Source organism: Wyeomyia smithii, chromosome 1 (genome assembly GCF_029784165.1).
Source record: "Wyeomyia smithii strain HCP4-BCI-WySm-NY-G18 chromosome 1, ASM2978416v1, whole genome shotgun sequence".
NCBI lineage: Eukaryota > Metazoa > Arthropoda > Insecta > Diptera > Culicidae > Wyeomyia > Wyeomyia smithii.
In genome coordinates this window covers 48,603,059-48,622,985 of record NC_073694.1, presented here as the reverse complement: position 1 = coordinate 48,622,985, position 19,927 = coordinate 48,603,059, and the positions used below count along the sequence as shown (strand labels likewise).

Sequence of the window (19,927 nt, the reverse complement as noted above, 5' to 3'; positions counted from 1 at the left end):
CGTTACAATGTTGATCTATTCTGCCGCTCCAATCCGCCCTTGAACTGAGGTCAATGAGGGATAGTATTTACTGTTTGTAACCAGTAGACTTACAAAACTCGTCTGTCCCCGTACACTAAGTGCCAAACTAAGCAGCATTATCTGGCTTTATGAACGACGAAATACCGATCCTTCAGAACATAATAGTTAGTTCCCTTACCACATCGGTTGCTGTAGTAGACCACATTCCGCAAATCTCGGTGAATCGAGAATAATAAGCGACCACTATGAACAGGCTTTGTCCATCAGGGTGCTGCCATGTCAACCAGTTAGTGCCAAGGATACGACGGAAGTTGGCTGCGAGTCATTGCTTCCGGTGTATCCGGTGCTGCTACAAGACAACAAGCTCTACAACCTTTTTCGTAGCTCTCGACATTTCTGTTCATTTCCGGCCACCACATGGTTGACATTAAATGATTCTTCACCATCGTTAAGCCTGAGTAACCATCATGGGCTCTCTATTCCATAGAGATCTCGGAAATACACTCTGATCACCCCTGAGCAGAGCATATTTGAAGTGACACAGCTCTTTTGTCACCACCAGATATTCAAAAGGCAAGCTATCTATTTCATTGAGCAGGGATTCAGCACGATTTTGATTTCAGGGTCCGATACAAAAGCCTCTTTAATCTCTTTTCACGTGAGCGCCGTACAAAAGCAAGGGATTAGGGCCTAATTCCGGTATGAACTGCAAAAGTTCAAGTCTTATACAATCAATGCGTCTTCCCGATTCGCAGAAATACTGCAAACACATTGACATAGACATGATGTTCCGGTAAACTTCAGTTGCGGGCGAACGAGCACGAGGAGCAGATAATCGTCAGCGCAGAAAAGAACTTTGCTAGAAACGGCCCGAAGAAGAACAGTCAACAAACCCAAAGCAGGAATTTCCCAGCTCCGGTGATGTGAAGGCCACCTGCTCACGGAAAACCGACTGTTGCAGCGAAGTGGGAGGAGCACTTTCAGGCGCTATTGAAAGGTGAGGAGCCTGATGAGTAAAACAGAAACAGGACAAGCTGTGGAGCCACAAACGCAGAAGGAGGTTGAAAAGGCAATCAGTGAGCTTAAAAACGACAAGGCCGCTGGGAATGATGGTGGTTACTGTTTAACATCGTCCTTGCAGTTGCGGTACGAAGAGCAAACGTGCAAAGAAACGGTGCGATCATCACGCTCTTACATGCCTCTTTGGTTTTGCGGACGACATTGATATCATCGCATCGGTATCGACCCACGGGCCGTCGGAGCCTTTTAAGAAAGAAGCGGCGAGGTTGGAACTCAGTTTTACTTCTGTCAAAACAAAGTATATGGTAGCTGGCAGGAAGCGTGAGAGTTCCGGTGGTGTTGGTGCTGAAGTGGAAATTGATGGAAAATGATTTGAAGTGGTTCATGAATTCGGTTATCTTGGTACGTTTGTGATACGTCACAACGGTATGAGCCATTGAGTAAAACGGCGAGTTGCAGTTGCGAATAGGGCGTTATAAGGACCACGTAGCCGGCTAAGGTATCGCAAAGGTTTGCAAACTCGCACATAACTAGCACTGTATAGGACGCTGATCCTCCTGGTGGTCCTTAACGTACTAGAAGCATGAACGCTAAAGGAAGCTAATCGGAGTTTTTGATCGTAAAGATGGAGTGTGGTCCAGACGCATGAATCTCGAGTTGTACCAGGTATACAAACATGCTAATACAGCGAAGGTAATACATCGGGGCAGGCTTCTGTGGGCTGGACATGTAGCCAGAACGAGAGAGCCACCAAAACTATTTTAAGCAGGAAACCAGGAAGAGTTCGTCGACTTCGTGGTAGACCTTGCACTCGGTGGATGCGCGGTGGAATAAGATGCACGAGTTACCTAAGTGTACGATGCGACTGGAGGAAGGCTGTCGAAAAGAGAAGAAGCTGGACATCTCTAATTCGTTCGGCCTTAGACCGGTAAACGGTCCGTCGGAAACGTACATATTGCGTTGTAATTGTTCATTTTTGACCATTTTCCAGAAACCGGTGGTCACAATCTGGAATTTTATAATGGCATTTGATGCCGATATCCGGCCTGTGGGTGCCTGGGTACCCAAATTAAACCATTTTAAAATTGGAATAGAAGGTGTGACTTTTAGGCTTGGAAAAAATTTCCCTCGTCTAGACAACGGAGATTGCGGGTTCGAGTCCCGTCTGGACGAGGGAAATTTTTTCCAAGCCTAAAAGTCACACCTTCTATTCCCGTTCATACTCGCATCCTCGCAAAACTGCATACATTGCCCGCTTTACTACGGAACTTTTTTTTGCAGTGTGGTGTATGAAGTTGAGTAGAAGCATTATGCTAAAAATTAGCTTCGTAGGTTGTTTCCTAACCCCTGACATTCTATTTCAATCACTGCTGGAAATACCCTCCCTTATCCTAGTAAAGCCATTGGTGCCATTCCATTAAACAACAGGTCGCAAGTAAGAGTTCTAGGTGGAGTCACATCCCAGGGCATCAGTGATTAGCACAACAGTGGCTGAACAAGACCGACGGAAAAGAAGCAAACAAAAAAAATCTATTACAGTGGCGACGCAGAGCTGAACGAGGCATCGGTTTCGTCACAGCAACACTGTGTAACAGGGGGTCACCCTATACACACTTAAAATTGCCCGGCGGAACCCTTACAGGGCGGCCAAGTACCTTTAACGGACTTACGGACCTCTGCTAGAACACTAAAAACACAAACAGAATAAACAAATAAAATTTACCGCGTTTATTTCCCAGCTGCTCGTGTAGTTTGAATCTCCACCAGTCGCTGCAACGGTCCTCGGCGGGGCGGTGTTTTCGTCTTCACTCCTTGGCGCTTAGCCGGGGGTAGATTCCTCTGAAAATCGCCTCTTTACTGAGCCGAAATATTCAGCTTATATAACCGAAAAGTCGTTAGACTAGTTTTCCGCATCTCGGTTAGATTTGCTGAGAACACAGTCAAATACGTACCGAAATTCTCGGTATAAAATGACATCTGTCAAATGCTGGTTTCCCGAGGCTCTCGGCAAAATAGATTCAGCCGAGATGGTTGCCGAGCTGTCCAAATCTCGACCCAAATAATGCCGAGTTTCGTTAATTTTTTTAAGTGTGTGGGAAAAGAGAGCTGAATGGCCGAGAAAGAGTTAGAAGAAGTGTTTAGTCAGGCCTTGAAAAGCCTCTTAAGCCACAAGCAGGCGACTGAATGGGACCGGCGAATGATGAGAAGCGATATGCCGATGGTAGGAGCATGAAGTGAATCACCATGAAGAGCAGAAATGAGAAAAAGACAGAGAAGAAGAAAAGAAGGAGGAGAATATGAATGGAAAAAAGAAAAAAACGAAAGCAGAAGAAAGAAATGACAACGACACAGCGGGACAAGAGCGAACTATAATTTTGCTAAAATTAAATGAACTTTGGCCTAATCTCACCCCTTCTATGGGGTGAGATTGTGCCAAAAACAAAAAGTTGAATTTGATACTTGTTAAATGAACAGTAGTGCATCTACGAATAATTCACATGAATAACATGATAAAAAAGTAAGTTTAGGGACGACCATAAATCACGTGAACTATGAAGGGGCTGTAGGGGGTTGACCAGAAACTACGTTTCATATAAATTAGGGAAAAATGTATGACTGGATCAAATCGATATCTGGAGTAACCAGTTATGAGAACGTAGTTTATAGACAGTCAATGGTAGAAGGCAAAATGAAACAGACAGTCGAACCCACCACGCCACCTAGCCATTTCTTTTGAAGTCCCAATCGAAAACACCACGCCCAATTAATTTCGAGTTCGGAATTTTACTGTCCACAGCAAAACAAATTTTATCCTAGACACTAGGGTAAATAAATAACCTAATCCTAACGTTGTTTTGAGTAGGTACTAACGATATACTAAACTAAAACACAAGGCAAATTGCACTATGGATCTAGTCCGGCTGACTAAGGATAGTTCGCTTTAAAGCTTGAAGCTTATACTATACGGCCTGTCGTTGAAGTGTGGAATCCTTGGCGCTGGATGGGGCGCCTTCACGCCGAGCGGTAAATGAGCACCGGGGATACGCCGAACCGGTCGTCCTCGACCTCCGTGCGCGTGCTGTGGTCCGACCGGGTGCTGCGGGAAGGGTGGACCAGGTGGACCCGGTGGACGCTGTCGAATTTCCGAGGGGCGTTTGGATGCATGTGCCTTCAGGTATTCGATCTGCGCTTTGAGTGCCTCCTTTTCTAACTTCTCGTCCTCTTGGCTTTTCAGGAACTGTTGGTAGGTTGGTTTTTTTCCCGGATGCCCATCCAGGAAATGAGTGGTCGCTTTGAATCCATGCTCGGCATTGAGAAAGTTCTCGATCTGACCTTTGGCTGCGATGCTGGCACCTATGTGTTCGTCAGGATACAGATTTGGTACATCTTGCAACTTAAAGTTAGGTCGGAACTCAAGCGGGTTAGGGTTGTCAATGTCTGATGCGTGTAGTTTGGATTTGTATGGGTTCGATTTAGTATTCGTGTGGGGTCGGAACTTGTTGTGAGCGCCGGGCAGCTTGATGTTTTTCACATCGAAGTCGCTCTCGTACTCTGTGATTGGTTTCTGCGGTATGGATCCATAGGATGAGTGCAGTTTTGGAAACTTTTGCTTTACGAATGTTTCGTCCGATTCGTCACTACTGTCTAGATGGTAACTGTTCGTCAAGCTGCTGCCTTTGTACGGTTTGAATTTTGAACTTCCAAAACCACTCTCGCTACTATCAATGTCATAAAGGGAAGCAGATGCTTTCTCGGGTTTACCTAAAAGTCCTTCACCAAAGTTTTTCAATGTCGATACAGCAGATTTCACCAGCGGTGGCTCGCCGAACCCGTAGGGGTTCTTCTTTTTGCCACCACCGGAGAAGAAATTTTCAACCTTACCGACACCGAAATTGTTACTGATGCCATACGAGCCTCCGGTCCCTCCGAACGTGTCGTCGTCAAGTGAAAGTTTGTTCTTCTTGTTCTTAGTGGTAATCGTGGATAGTCCATAGTCATCGTAGCTAGAAGGTAATTTTTTAACCTTGGCTTCGAAACTCAAAGGTGAACCTGAAAAGGTCGAAAATGGTGAACTTTTCCCCCCCGTATAGCTTTGAAGCGCGGATTTGTAGTTATGGCCGATCTTCAAATTTGAATACAAGTCATACTCCGACGAATCGTCCAAGTGGTCTAACCTACCCGTATAAGTATTTTTCGTGGGAGTTGGATGGGAAATGGAGAATTTGCTGGTAATGGAAGTTTTTGGTTTGGTGTCCAGGGAAGGTTTGGAATAGTCATTGTTGAAAAAGTCAAAAGATCCGCTCGGTTTGTAGCTGTTGGTTGGAGAAATTGGTAGTTGTGGTTTGTGATTTCTGGGGGCTAAGCCGTAATCTTCGTCTGAGTCTGGGTCTGAGCTGTCGGAAAGTTTAGTACCGCCAAAGTTGTACTCCGAGAACGACTGGAAACAAATTGTAGTTTTAGTCGTCATCTACATGTGAAATGTCATAATGCAAGCTTATTACCGTTAGTTTATCGCCATTGCTGGTAATTGGTTTAAAAGAACTTCCTTTGCCAACATTATCCCCGCTCGACGCACCGATTGCGAATGAATCGCCTACAGTGTAGAGGCCTTCCCCACCTTTATCCGTTTGCTTGCTTTCCGTGCTCTCTATTTCTTTCTGGACAGGTGCCGCTGTCGTTGTCGTTGTTCTTCGATAGAAGGCACGACGCTTTTCGGCTTTCTGAGACAGACCTGGTGACGCTAGCAGCGCCATTAGCAGTATCTAAAGAAGAATATTAGTAAATATATGAGAGATTGATATATATGTAAAATGAGAATAATATGAAGTAATATAAAGTAGAAGAATAAATTTTTGTTAATGATTTTCTTGTGGTCGAATATTTTACAAATTATGTTTTGTTTCTATGACATGCCAACTATTTTCCTAAACCAGATTAAGAAAATAAAGTGTTCGCCAACCTGAGACTTTTAACAGATCTTTATCAATGCTTTTAGTAATATCGCCAATAAGCGAAATCGATCATTATTAGCAAATTACATAATCGTGTTTTTTCTTAATCCAAAAGACTCTCAAATAAAAAAGAAAAGTTTCTAAAATCAAATTTTTTTTACAGCTAATTAGTCATTAAATCTGTGAGGAGAGTGTAACAAAATTCAAATTGACTACTTGGTAATGCTATGTGCATAAGAATATGAATAAGGGGAATAATGTAAGATAGATTTTGGTTGCTTGTTCCTAATTTTGCTAACTGGTTTGCCGAGATGAATTCTCCAGAGCACTACCTTACGATTATTTACGTCCTACTGAGAGAAAAGAAGTAATCCAAGAAATATCTCGTCTCAGAATATCTCTTGGCATCACGGAGTTCACTTTAAATTGAAATCATTTCTTAAATAGTATTTAGTAAAATCGGTATGTATGAAACTTGTTTGTACCACACCTATCAATCTCTTAAACATTACTTTCTAGCTTCTGAGAGTCACCTTGGACATTGATTTTCAGATTCTAGACATGGTCCCGGTTCCATATCATCAATACTGAGCAGTATTTGAACATTTTTCAGATTTACACAGTTTTATGAGACCAGAAGTGGCTAATTAGGTTTCAAAGTTTTCCATACAATTTTGAGGTTAGGTTAGTTTCCCCTTGAAGATATTCAACGTCAAAATCTCAGCTTCCACCTAATAAATAGCGCACGCACACACGTAATTTTACTGATTTTCGAGGAAATTATCTTGCAAAATTCGGGCCAAATTCGAGCGCGGAGTTTCACCTTAAAATGGCTTCGAACAGTTGCCGTTCTGTTTTCAAAAGAGGTGTCAGACACCGATTTTTGGTCTCTAGTCGTCATCACGTTAAAAAATATATCTATTTATCAGCCCTATTATCGTCAGGTTTATCCAATTATCGTCCTCGAAACACCGAATCTCACTGATCTCAAAAAAAAAGTCAGTCACAACTATTTATTAAACTACATTCGTTACCAGTCCAAAGATTCTTAGAGATAATTTTGATCAGATTCGATATGTTCTAAGTGCTCCACTGTGCGTCATCCTGTTTCCGAAAATACTAACACGAGAGAGAACGTTTTACACAGTTTTATACAGGTCCCTGAAAGCGGAAGTCACCGTTTTGGATTTGAAAATGGCGTCGTTTCGGTCTCCGAACTTGATCGAGGGCTCACCAATCGTTGAATTCCAATTCCTCGTATGCTAAGTTAAATCACTATTCCAATTTTCGTTATATTAAAACTTCAATATTTATTCCACTATTTTTAATTTTCAACCCTAGGAAGATATTCTCGTCAATTGAACTCCCCGTTTAAGTAACGTTGTCCTCTTTTTTTCTTAATAGTACGCGAATCCATTCACGTTTTGTTTTTGTACACTATACTCTGGAATTTGGATTTCTGGGGCCGGGAAAGGTTTTTATGATGGTTTGAGACCCCTCCCTCCTCTGAAAGGGAGGGGCTCTATACAAATGAAACACAAATTTCTGCATAACTCGAAAAATAATCAAACACATGGAATTAAAATTGGAAAGTAGAGGTTTTTGAGAGCAAAACATATTTTTTAGTTTGACACCCCTTCCTCCTCTGGAAGGGAGGCTCTCATAGAAATGAAGCACAAATTCCTGCATACCTGCAAAACTAATGAAGCAAATGGAACCGGGACCGTTGGCAACTCTCCCTCTTCTGGAAGGGAGGGCTCTCATACAAATGAAGTACATATTTCTGCAATATTCAAGAACTAAGTAATAAAAAAATGAATTTGGCATGTGGATATATTTTAGAGGCAATCAACTTTTAATTGTAGGTTCGATACCCATTTCTTCTGTGGAAGAGAGGGTCCCATACAAACGAAACACAAATTCTTGCATAACTCAGGAACTGATCAAGTAAATAAAACCAAATTTGGCATGTGGATGTTTTCAGGGGGTAATAAATATTAAATGGGGGTTCAACACCCATACAAATGAAACAATTTTTTTTTTACATCTCAAGAATCAAGTTTGTCCAAATTTGGCAAGTAATGATTTTGGAAACAATAAATATTTTTATGGTTGTTCGACATCCTTCTCTCTTCTGGAAGTGAGTGCTCCTATACGGGGACGGGGCACGAGGCATATGGGCGCTAGGCATATGGATGTTAGGCATACAGACGCGAAGCAAAATGGATGTAAGGCATAATGGATACGAGGCAATAAGCATACTGCCACAAGGCATACCGGATGCGGGGCCGAATAAATGCGAGGTCGAATACGATGATTATGATCGCATGAGATCCAATTATTGTGACTATGTGTCCCAGATTTGCAACATCCTTTTCGCATCAGAATATCTATTGAAAAATATATTGCACGTTTGATAATTGACAAAAAGCGTCATTCAATGAATTGTTTATTCAACTAGGATATTTTTTATTCTACGTATGTAGTTCAAGTATAAATATATTCCTTAAGATCAGTAAATATATTCCTTATGTTCAGGCTGGGAATTTTTTTTTATTTATGTGGCGAAGACGCATAATTTAGGGCAAGGAAACGAGGCGGCACTAAGCCGCCGTGGTTTCCGCATTCCAGGCCGGCCGCCGACCCGCCATCGGGAGCGGCGGCCTTTCACACACAAACAACTGATCAACTGGTTTACTAGTCGAGCTTCGTAGCCGCAAGGTTACAGAGTCCACTTTGACAAGCGAATGGTGATAGGTTCGAATCTTAGTAGAACCAAACCATTCGTTCGCAAAAAGGACTTTAAGTATGGGTTTATTCTCAGGCTCTTCCACACAAAATCTTCTCTCCAGATTTAATAACCTCTCGTCTAAAGCTTCGATAATATCATAGACTATAGCACGTTATATGCTTTTGGAGTGATAGCTTGCAGTAGGATATGATAGAATCGATAAGGAAGAAAGTAGGTTACTAAATTTGAATGAGAAGACAAAAAGTACTATAACTTCCCTCCAGACTCAATAACCACTGATCTGAAGCTTCGATAATATCATAGACTATAGCACGTTATATGCTTTTAGAGTGAAAGCCTGCAGAAGGAGATGATAAGGTCGATAAGGAAGGTAGTAGATTACTAAGTCTGAAGGAGAAGACAAAAAGCACTATAACACGGAGCAGGTTACTTCTCAATAAGTAGCCCTGCAAAATGTTAAAAAAAAACAAAAAGTTCAAACAGCAAAAACGTCCGGACAATGCAACAATAGATCAAACAACTACTGGTCGCAGTGGGGTCCACACAAAAAAAAACTGATTTACTAGGTCAACTCAAACAGAGTTTCTTTACCTCAGTTAATTCCGAACGAGCGGTAGCGAGCAAGGACAGCATTTGCCCGAACAGCGAGTCGGCCGAAGGCCGCGAGTTTATTGCTCTCCAAATGACACTCTGAAGCGAAATACAGGTTATTTGAAGAGGGCTGTGATGATGATGATAATACCGTTTTTCGCCTCACTTCCTCTCGGCCTAATGGTCCCCGTGGTTCTGTGGTTAGCGATGTCGGTCTGCTAGCTCTCCCACGCGGTTGTAATATCGGGTTCAATTCCCGATCAGGTCGAGGATCCTTTCGAGCTGGAAATTTTCTCGACTCAGCACTGGGGCACGGTTTATCGTTGTATTTATCCTACAACATGCAAAATGTGCGGAAAATAATATCGATAACGAATTCTCTCAACTAATCAAGTTGATGCGGTTAGCCTTAGGCCTTAGGGTTAGTTAGGCTATCGTGCGATATTGTATTGTTCCTCTCGGCCTTTTGTCCATTCGGCCTTGCGTCCGTTCGGCCTCGCGTTCATATGCCTCGTATCCGTATGCCTTGCGTACAATGCCTCGCGTCCGTTTGCCTCGCGTCTGTATGCCTAACGGGGTGTAATCCTCCTATACAAATCAAACGTCAATTTCTGCATAACTCGGAAACTAATGAAGCAAATTGAACCAAACTTGATATGTGGAGGGGAAAAATGTTTCTATGATACGTTGACACTCTTCCATAGTTTGAAGGAGAGGGGGGGGGGGTCTCTGGAACCAGAATAATACACAGAGTAAAAAAAAATTCTAAGAAGGCGACTTCCGTTGTCAAATGCCATCCACTATGAATATTTCCAAAACCAGAAGGACGTCCAGAGGCCAGAAATTGACTTAGCATGCCATTTTGAAATCCAAAATAACGACTTCCGGTGTCTGGAAACCAGCCGATGATGACCAAACACCATTCAATATAAATGTTTTCGGAGCCAGAATGACGTCCATAGGTCAGAAATTGATTTCACATGTCATTTTGAAGTCCAAGATGACGACTTCCGTTTTCTGGAAAACAACCTAAAGTGACCAAATACCACCCAATATGAGTTTCCCTGGAACAAGTGTGATGCAAGGAGCTACAAATTGACCTCAGACACCATTATGAGTTCATTCGTTGTTTTGCTTTCGTCTCGATTAGACGCAAATTGTTTATCTCCGTTGAGTTCGCAAAATAACAATACACGAGTCATCGTACGGGTGTTTTTTTTTGTCGATTAGTTCTTGTGCGATAACAATAGCCTGTAGTATATCGGCAGAAACATCTTCTGCACACTGGTAGGGGCAGACTACCCCGCCAGTGATCTGATACGCAGCTGATATATCAGCAAGAATAATTCTCCCGCACCGCTGTTACCCCGCTAGCAGTCAACTACAAGTGGCATCTACAAGGTCGCGTGTAGGATACGGCCACTGTGTCCCAACACGAAGCTGGATCGTCATTGTTTGTACTGCAGAGACACTCGATTAATCCAACTATCAGCCGTGAGGTCGTGACTTAGACGTTCGGTGAAGTATTACATTTAGAATTTTTACTATAATTATCAATATTATTACTATGTTATAATATTATTATTAATATTGTTATTGATATTATTATTATTGTTATTATTATTATTATTACTACAATAATTATTATTATTATTATTACTATTGTTATTAGTATTAGTATTACTGTCTTTTTTTTATTTGATCCATTGTAGATTGAAAAATTGTTTTTAAAATTTAATATCAACTTCTTGAACCACCCCCCCCCCCCTATTTTCGAATATTTATCGTTTGTGTGCGGTAGAGCGTAACGCTCCCGCAAAATGGACGACATGCAGGTGCAACTTTTCCTGGAGGTGGAAACAAACGGGGAAGAAATTGAAATTTCTCCCATCAGCTCACCCCTACCTTCCCCTGTGCCCTCCCTTTTGCCAAGTCCTGTACCAAGAGTACCGGAAGTACGGGTAAAAGCTTACCCAGATGCCGCTGGCGGTCCCTACGTTGTTTTTTTCCGGCCCATAAAGAAGCCATTGAAAATTATTCAAATTGGCAAAGACCTGGCAAAACATTTTTCGGCCGTAACCGAGATTACGAAGGTGAGGCCGAACAAACTGCGAGTTGTCGTGAGTAGCTTGAAGCAAGCAAACGAAATTGCTGGCTACGAGCTCTTCACGAGAGAGTATCGCGTGTACATCCCTGCCAAGGATGTAGAAATCGACGGTGTGGTTACCGAGGGGAATCTCACTGTCGATGACATTTTGCGTCATGGAGTTGGCTGTTTTAAAAACCCCTTGATGCAAAGTGTAAAGATACTGGATTGCAAGCAATTGCATTCAGTATCCATCGAAGAAGGGAAGAAGAAATTCCTCCCTTCGGATTCCTTCCGAGTAACATTCGCCGGATCCGCACTGCCGAACTACATCTCTTTTGACAGGGTTCGTCTGCCTGTACGCCTGTTCGTACCGCGGGTCATGCATTGCCAAAACTGCAAGCAGTTAGGTCATACAGCCACCTACTGCTGCAACAAGGCACGCTGCAGCAAGTGCGGAGGCAATCATGCTGAGACCGCCTGCAGTGAGAATACTGAAAAGTGTCTTTACTGCGAGGGAACTCGGCATGACCTTTCGGCATGTCCCGCGTACAAACAGCGCGAGGAAAAAATTAAGCGTTCCCTTAAGGAACGATCAAAGCGCTCTTTTGCAGAAATGCTTAAGAGGGCTGAGCCACCCTCGACAGGAAACATCTTTTCCTTTTTGCCAACCGATGAGGGTACATCTGACGATCCCGTCGAAGGGTGTTCTTATGCCTTGCCAGAGGGATCTAGTAAGAGGAGAGTGCTAAACTCTCCTAATCTTTCTCGCAAAGGTCGTAAGATAACCCCTAGCGGAATGACCAATAAGACAACAGAAAAAGGAAGCGGTGAAGAAAAACCGAAGCAAGTACCCCCCTGTTTTAATTTCAAATCAAACCAGGAGTACCCACCGCTTCCTGGGGCACCAAAAACCCCTCGTGCACCCATTTCTCGATCAGAAGACATAAAAGAAACAGGGTTCATAAAATTCTCTGATATTGTGGACTGGATATTTTAAACATTCAACATACTAGATCCCTTTCAAAACATTCTTCTTGCCCTTCTCCCCACAGTGAAAACCTTTTTGAAGCAACTCACAGCATCTTGGCCCCTCATTTCAGCTATCGTATCTTTCGATGACTAATACGTCGAAAGAGGTTAAGAATTTTGTCACTGTATTACAGTGGAATTGCAGAAGTATCATCCCCAAATTCGGTTTTTTTTTTTTAATTTGATAAACACATACAATTGTGATGCGTTCGCGCTCTGTGAAACTTTTCTCAAATCAAATGACCAACTTAATTTCCACGATTTCAACATCATTCGTCGAGATCGAGACTCACACGGTGGAGGGGTACTTTTAGGGATCAAAAAGTGCTATTCTTTTTTCAGAATCGACCTCCCCTCGATCTCGAATATTGAAGTTGTTGCCATTCAAACGAATATGAATGGAAAAGACCTTTGCCTTGTTTCGTTATATATTCCCCCATCCGCGCGGATTGAACAGAAGCAACTCCTTGATATAGCAGAATTGCTTCCCGCACCTTTTTTGATTTTGAGAGATTTTAACTCTCACTGTTCGCTATGGGGGTCGCTGTACGACGACAACCGATCTTCTTTAATCTGTAACTTGATCGACGACTTCAATATGACACTTTTGAATACTGGGGAAGCGACACGTGTACCCAATCCTCCAGCCCGTGAAAGCGTGCTTAACCTATCCCTCTGCTCGACATCACTAGCGTTAGATTGCCAGTGGAAAGTAATCAACGATCCCCACGGTAGTGATCATCTTCAAATCGTTATATCAATTGCTAATGGTTCAACTCCTCCGAGCCCAATCAATATTTCCTACGACCTTACACGTAATATTGATTGGAAGCGTTATGAGTCTTTTATAGCGGAATCTATCGAGACTCACGAGGAACTTCCTCCGGAGGAAGAATACGCGTTCTTAGCTGGCTTGATTATCGACGCCGCGACTCAAGCTCAGACGAAACCGATACCCGGGGTAACGATAAGACAGCGCCCTCCCAACAAATGGTGGGACAAAGAGTGCTCTGAGCTGTACGCGCGAAGGTCCGCGGCGTATAAGGACTACCGGGAGTACGGCACTGTCAATCTACTTCGAAAGTACGAGGCACTGGGCAGGCAGATGAAGAGCTTAGTAAAGGCGAAAAAACGCGGGTACTGGCGGCGGTTCGTAAACGCGTTGTCGAGGGAAACAGCGATGAGCACTCTTTGGGATACCGCCAGGCGCATGCGGAACCGTGACGTTTCGAATGAGAGTGAGGAGTATTCAGATCGCTGGATACTCGATTTTGCCAAAAAGGTCTGTCCGGACTCTGTACCGGAACAGAAAACCTTTCGCGACGCGTTTTTAGTAACTACGGAAGAGCCTCCATTTTCGATGTTGGAATTTTCAATGGCTCTCCTGTCGTGCAACAATAAGGCTCCAGGGTTAGATAGAATAAAATTCAACCTGTTGAAGAATCTACCCGACTCTGCAAAAAGACGCTTGTTGAATTTGTTCAACAAGTTTCTTGAGCTAAATATTGTTCCGCATGACTGAAGGGAGGTAAAAGTCATTGCTATTCGGAAACCCGGGAAACCTGCCTCTGATCACAATTCTCATAGGCCGATTGCTATGCTCTCTTGCCTCCGGAAATTAATGGAGAAAACGATCCTCTTACGGTTAGACAAATGGGTCGAAACAAACGGTTTACTTTCAGATACTCAATTTGGCTTTCGCCGGGGCAAAAGGACGAACGATTGCCTAGCGTTGCTTTCTACTGAAATTCAACTCGCATTTGCTCGAAAAGAGCAAATGGCTTCTGCGTTCTTGGATATTAAGGGGGCTTTTGACTCTGTCTCTGTAGAAGTTTTAAGCGCGAAACTTCATTCGCAGGGGCTTTCACCAAATTTGAATTACTTTTTGCTCAATTTGTTGTCAGAAAGGCATATGTATTTCTCACATGGCGATTCGACAACTTCCCGAATTAGTTACATGGGCCTTCTCCAGGGCTCATGTTTAAGTTCTCTCTTATATAATTTTTACGTCAATGACATCGATAAATGTCTTGCAAATTCATGCACGCTACGGCAACTTGCAGACGATAGCGTTATATCCATTACTGGAAGCGAGGCTAACGATCTGCAAGGACCATTGCAAGATACCTTAGACAATTTGTCTGAATTGGCTCTTAAGCTGGGTATCGAATTCTCTTCGGATAAAACTGAGCTGGTCGTTTTTTCTTGGAAGCATAACCCAGCTCAACTGCAGCTCCTACTAACGGGTAAAACAATCACTCAGGTTTTAGTCGCTAAATATCTCGGGGTCTGGTTCGACTCTAAATGCACCTGGGCTTGCCATATTAGGTATCTGACACGAAAATGCCAACAGAGGATTAATTTTCTTCGTACGATTACCGGAACCTGGTGGGGTGCCCACCAAGGAGACCTTCTGAGGTTATACCAAACAACGATACTGTCAGTTCTTGAGTACGGTTGTTTTTGCTTTCGCTCCGCTGCGAAAACGCACATTATAAAACTAGAAAGAATACAATATCGTTGTTTGCGTATTGCCTTGGGTTACGATGAGTCTTGAAGTGCTAGCGGGTATTCTTCCGTTGAAACATCGTTTTTGGAATCTCTCTTACCGGTTACTAATTCGATGTACGGTCATGAGGACATTAGTAATTGAAAATTTCGAGAGGTTGGTCGATCTTCAATCCCAAACCAGATTAATGACTTTATATTTTGACTACATGGCTTTAACCCTTCTTCATACGTTCCCTTCAATGTCGCACCTTTAGATACTTCTAACAATGCAAAGATTTTTTTAAATAAGTTTAAACAGGTGAGTTGTGATAAAATGTTTTATACTGACGGATCTAATCTAGGTGAGTCCACTGGCTTCGGTGTTTTCCACGAAAATTTTACCGCCTCCTACAAACTCGATGCTCCTGCTTCCGTGTACGTCGCAGAACTTGCTGCTATTCAGTACTCTCTTGGGATCATCGAAACCCTGCCCATAGACCACTACTTCATCTTCACAGACAGTCTCAGTGCCATTGAGGCTCTGCGATCGATGAAGACTGTGAAGCACACCCCGTATTTCCTGGGGAAAATACGGCGGTTTTTAAGTGCTTCAACAGATAAAAATTACCGGGTTACCTTAGCGTGGGTCCCTTCTCATTGTTCCATTCCGGGCAATGAAAAGGCTGACGCTTTAGCTAAGGTGGGTGCTATCGATGGCGATATTTATGTAAGACCAATTGCTTATGATGAATTTTATAGCATTTTGCGTCAGAGAACACTCAACAGTTGGCAATCATCATGGAACTCAGATGAACTGGGACGGTGGCTACATTCCATTTTTCCTAAGGTATCGACGAAAGCATGGTTCAAGGGGTTGGATGTAGGTCGGGACTTCATTCGCGTGATGTCCAGACTTATGTCCAATCACTATACGTTAAACACGCATCTCTTTCGTATAAAGCTTGTAGACAGTAATCACTGCGTTTGTGGCGATGGCTACCATGACATCGAGCATGTTGTTTGGTCTTGTGCCGAATTCTGTGATGTTAGGTCCGAGCTTATAGATTCCCTCCGGGCCCGAGGAAAACAACCGAACGTTCCCGTTAGAGACATTCTGGGAAGCGGTGATCTGCAGTACATGACACAGCTATACTGCTTTCTGAAAAACGCTGACATTAAAATTTAAAATTTTCTTTGTCTATTTGTCAGATTAAGGATACAAACATGCTATGCTGAAGACACGGAAACGAAGAGCCCGCATCTATGCTTACACAAATATTTTGAACCCACAACAAACAAGAATACAATTGCTCCAGTTGAAAAACAAAGTTCCAAAATAGTTTTAAGTCAAAATTGTATCTCCCCTCCTCTCACCTTAAATCCCCACTAGCTCGTAGTCGGCCGCGAGAATAAAGAAAAGGCCTCCCTCTTTTCCCTGCTAACGTAGAATTAATACGAATTGTACTTGGCTCAGTAAAACAGAAAATGTATCGTGCCGTGTCAAATAAACTAACTAATTCAAACCATTATGAGTTGTAAGATTTTACTTAGTTGTAGCATCTTACAACTCAAAGTGTTGGCTGAGATCGATTTGTGGCATCAGCGCATCATTACGATTCCGAAAATATCCATATTAGGTGGTATTTGGTCATTTTCCGCTGTTTTTCAGAAACCGGAAGTCACCATCTAGAATTTTAAAAGGCATTGGAAGACAATTTCTGGCCCCTGAGCGTTATTCTGATTCTGGAAATATCCATATTGGGTGTTATTTGGTCATTTTCGGCTGTTTTCCAGAAACCGGAGGTCGTCATCTTAAAATGCAAAATTATGCCTGTAGTCGATTTTAGCTCCTGTGTATCACTCTGGTTCCGGTATAATCATGTTGGGTGGGAATCGGCCATTTTCGGCTTTTCTCTAGAAACCGGAAGTTGCCATCTTACAATTCAAAATGTTTCCTGAGATCGATTTGTCGCTTCTGTGCATTATTTCGATTCCGAAGATACTCACATTGGGTGGTATTTGGTCACTTTCCGCTGTTCTTCAGAAACCGTAAGTCGCCATCTTGGATTTCAAAATTGACATTGTAAGATAATTTTTTGATTGGTTCTCGAGTTGTGCGAAATTTGTGTTTCATTTGAATGGGACCCCTCCCTTATAAAAGAGGAAGGGGTGTCAGACTATTATGGATATATTTGTTGCCCTTAAAAATATTCACCTGCCAAATTTGGTTCAATTTTCTTGGTTAATTCTTGAGATGAGCAGAAATTCGTGTTTCATTTGTATGGAACCCCTCCCTTATAAAAGAGGGAGGGGCATCGAATTATAATGGATAAATTTGTTGCCCCTAAAAATATCCGCCTGCCAAATTTGGTTCCATTTATTGGGTTAGTTCTTGAGATGTGCAGAAATTTGTGTTTCATTTGTATGGAACCCCTCCCTTCCAGAAGAGGAAAGGGTGTCCAACTAATGTGGACATATTTGTTACTGCTAAAAACATCCAAATGCCAAATTTGGTTCCATTTGGTTGGTTAGTTTTCGAGATGTGCATAAGTTTGTGTTTCATTTGTATGGGACCCCTCCCTTTCAGAAGAGGGAGGGGTCTCGAACTATCCTAGTCACCTTTCTCGGCCCCTAAAACCCCCATGTACAAAATTTCACGCCGATAAGTTCAGTAATTTCTAAGCCTATATGGATCAGACAGACAGACAGAGCTGCATTTTTATATGTTTAGATGTTTGAATGATGTTTCCAAATGACCTGATTCATGAAAGTGAATCGATCAGACCATAATTTCAATAATTTTGTCAGTACCCAACATATCAGTATTGATTGCCGGTTGCACTGTTTTAATGATGCAAGCCTTCTGAACATCGGTTGATACATTATACGCTAGAGCATCAAATGCGTTATGCCCAACGCACATGCGTTGTACTGGTTCCAAATTTAATCAGTAAATGCGCTCATAAATGATCTGGTTACGCACACTCCAACTTTTGCGTGTATCTTAATAGTTTTGAAAGGTCATTTTGCGATCCGGAGTAACTTCGAGATCTTTTATGAACTCTACAAGAAGTAGATATTGGTTTTCTATAGAATGTGTAAATTCGATTTGCAAACTTTTTCTATGAAAAGAAATTGTGGTGCATTTATATATACTATAGTATGCTATTAAGCAGTTCGTTTCACACCAACTCACAAACGTGTTCAGGTATTTTTGTAGCTCAATGCAATCACGCAAACACTTTATTTTTTCTAACAATTTCGTATCGTCAAAATAAAACAGCCGGCATCCTGGTGATTACATAAGAGCAGCATCAATGATGAAGATAGAAAAAAGTAGCGGACCCAGGTTGCTACCTTGAGGAACTCCTTACATATTGAAAGAAAGGTCAGTAACAACAGATTACACTTTCACACAAATTCTACGGTCAGTCAAATATGACTTGAACCAACGTACGGGACCCGATATCATACCGAGCCTAAACATTTTACCAAGCAGTATCCCGTAGTCCACTTTATCGAACGCAACCTGCAAGTCCAGGTAAATATCATCAGTTTGAAAACCACAATCCAAGATTGGTACAGAGCGAGACACGAACAAGTATCAAATTTGTAGTTACTGATCTTTTTGGAATGTTGATCAATAGTTAAAAAGAATCTTCTTGGGCTTCATGCCACAAATTGCCCCTTTCTGCCAAATCTGGTGATGTATACAGTATTACGGGTATACCCCCACCTTTTGGGATACTCTAGTCGTTGGCGGACTTAGCCATCATTACAGATCAATATCGCAACGTTCCCGTTTCAGAAAGTTGTGTCAACCTCAAACGAGGGATTCGCGGTTGCCGAAGTGTTTTACTGTAGTTGTTGTGCTCCATCACGTTGGTCAATCTAAAAGTACGTTCAAATAGTCGACCTGGTAACTATGGAGAAATAGTGTGGAGTCGATCATCGACATGACATTCTCCAGCCTAGATCAGATCCCGAACCGGAGGATATACGATGGCTACATCAGTAGTGTAGACCACGACGTGAAGGACTTGCCAGCCTAGGAAAAGAGAGCCACCTGTATACTGGTCGATTGACGCGATAGGAGATCACTCAGTGCGTGCAAGACGGAGAATACCGTACGCGAACCAAAGGACATAGTGCGATGCAGCATTTGAATCAGCAACATCTGAGCTGAGGAGTGCGATGAAGGCGAGCAAGAGGGCTTGTTTCGAGAGGCTTTGTGCGAGTGCGGAGTAATCACCAGTGATGCTGGAATGAATCATCGAGCAACTCTTTTCACGCCACGAACCAAGTACTGGGTCTTCGGTTGTCCAATAGAACTCATCGTAATCGCCAACTCCTTAAATATGAGCAAGGAACCGAGACCGAATGGAGTTATGAACTTAGCTATCAGGATGGCCATGCTCTCAGAGTGTTGGAATTGCACAACCGTCACGCTAGACGTGAACAATGCATTCATGAGCACCAGCTGGGACTTCATAGCACACACGCTAAGGAGCATCCACATACCGGTGTCGCTTTACAAGATTCTGGAGTATTACTACCACAATCGTGTACTAGTTTACAACACGTAGTAGGGCAAGCAATGCATCTAATCACCGCAGAAGTACTGCAAGGTTTCATTCTGGCCCCGGTATAGTGGAATGTCATGTATGACGACGTGTTGCAGCTAGTGTTCCTTGTAAAGGTTGTGAGCTTTGCAGATGACATAACGCTAGATATTTACGGCGAGTCAATTAAAAGGTCGGTGTATTCTATATGAAAAATCGAGAACTAGATACACTCCAGAAAAATAAAATTAGCGCATCCTAAGACAGAAGTAACGATTGTGAACAACCGTAAATAAAAGTAATGGATGATGGTCAGAGTCGGAGACTGTAGGGGAGAGAGGAGCAGTTTCGGACACTTTTTCTACGATTTTTAATATTTTTTTTGTTATCTTTTAAAAAAATCTGAATTCATCCTGGCTGT

The 19,927-nt window shown here is 42.5% G+C and overlaps 1 protein-coding gene across 6 annotated transcripts in view; it reads right to left on the bottom strand.

The window, feature by feature from the left end:
* Window positions 1–3,805: 3,805 nt before the first annotated feature.
* LOC129717749 (uncharacterized) overlaps window positions 3,806–19,927 on the bottom strand; it is a 45,421-nt gene continuing 29,299 nt past the window's right edge. Inside the window, exons 2-5 of one of the 6 annotated variants that reach the window (XM_055667878.1) lie at window positions 5,544–5,804; window positions 5,221–5,479; window positions 4,924–5,091; window positions 3,806–4,812 (exon numbers count right to left, since the gene is read on the bottom strand). In XM_055667878.1, the coding sequence (XP_055523853.1) occupies window positions 3,983–4,812; window positions 4,924–5,091; window positions 5,221–5,479; window positions 5,544–5,804 (1,518 nt within the window). In that variant the 3' untranslated portion in view covers window positions 3,806–3,982. Of the gene's footprint in view, window positions 5,480–5,543; window positions 5,805–19,927 lie in introns of all 6 variants that reach the window. The other 5 variants (XM_055667879.1, XM_055667875.1, XM_055667876.1 and 2 more) reach the window with 5 other exon arrangements.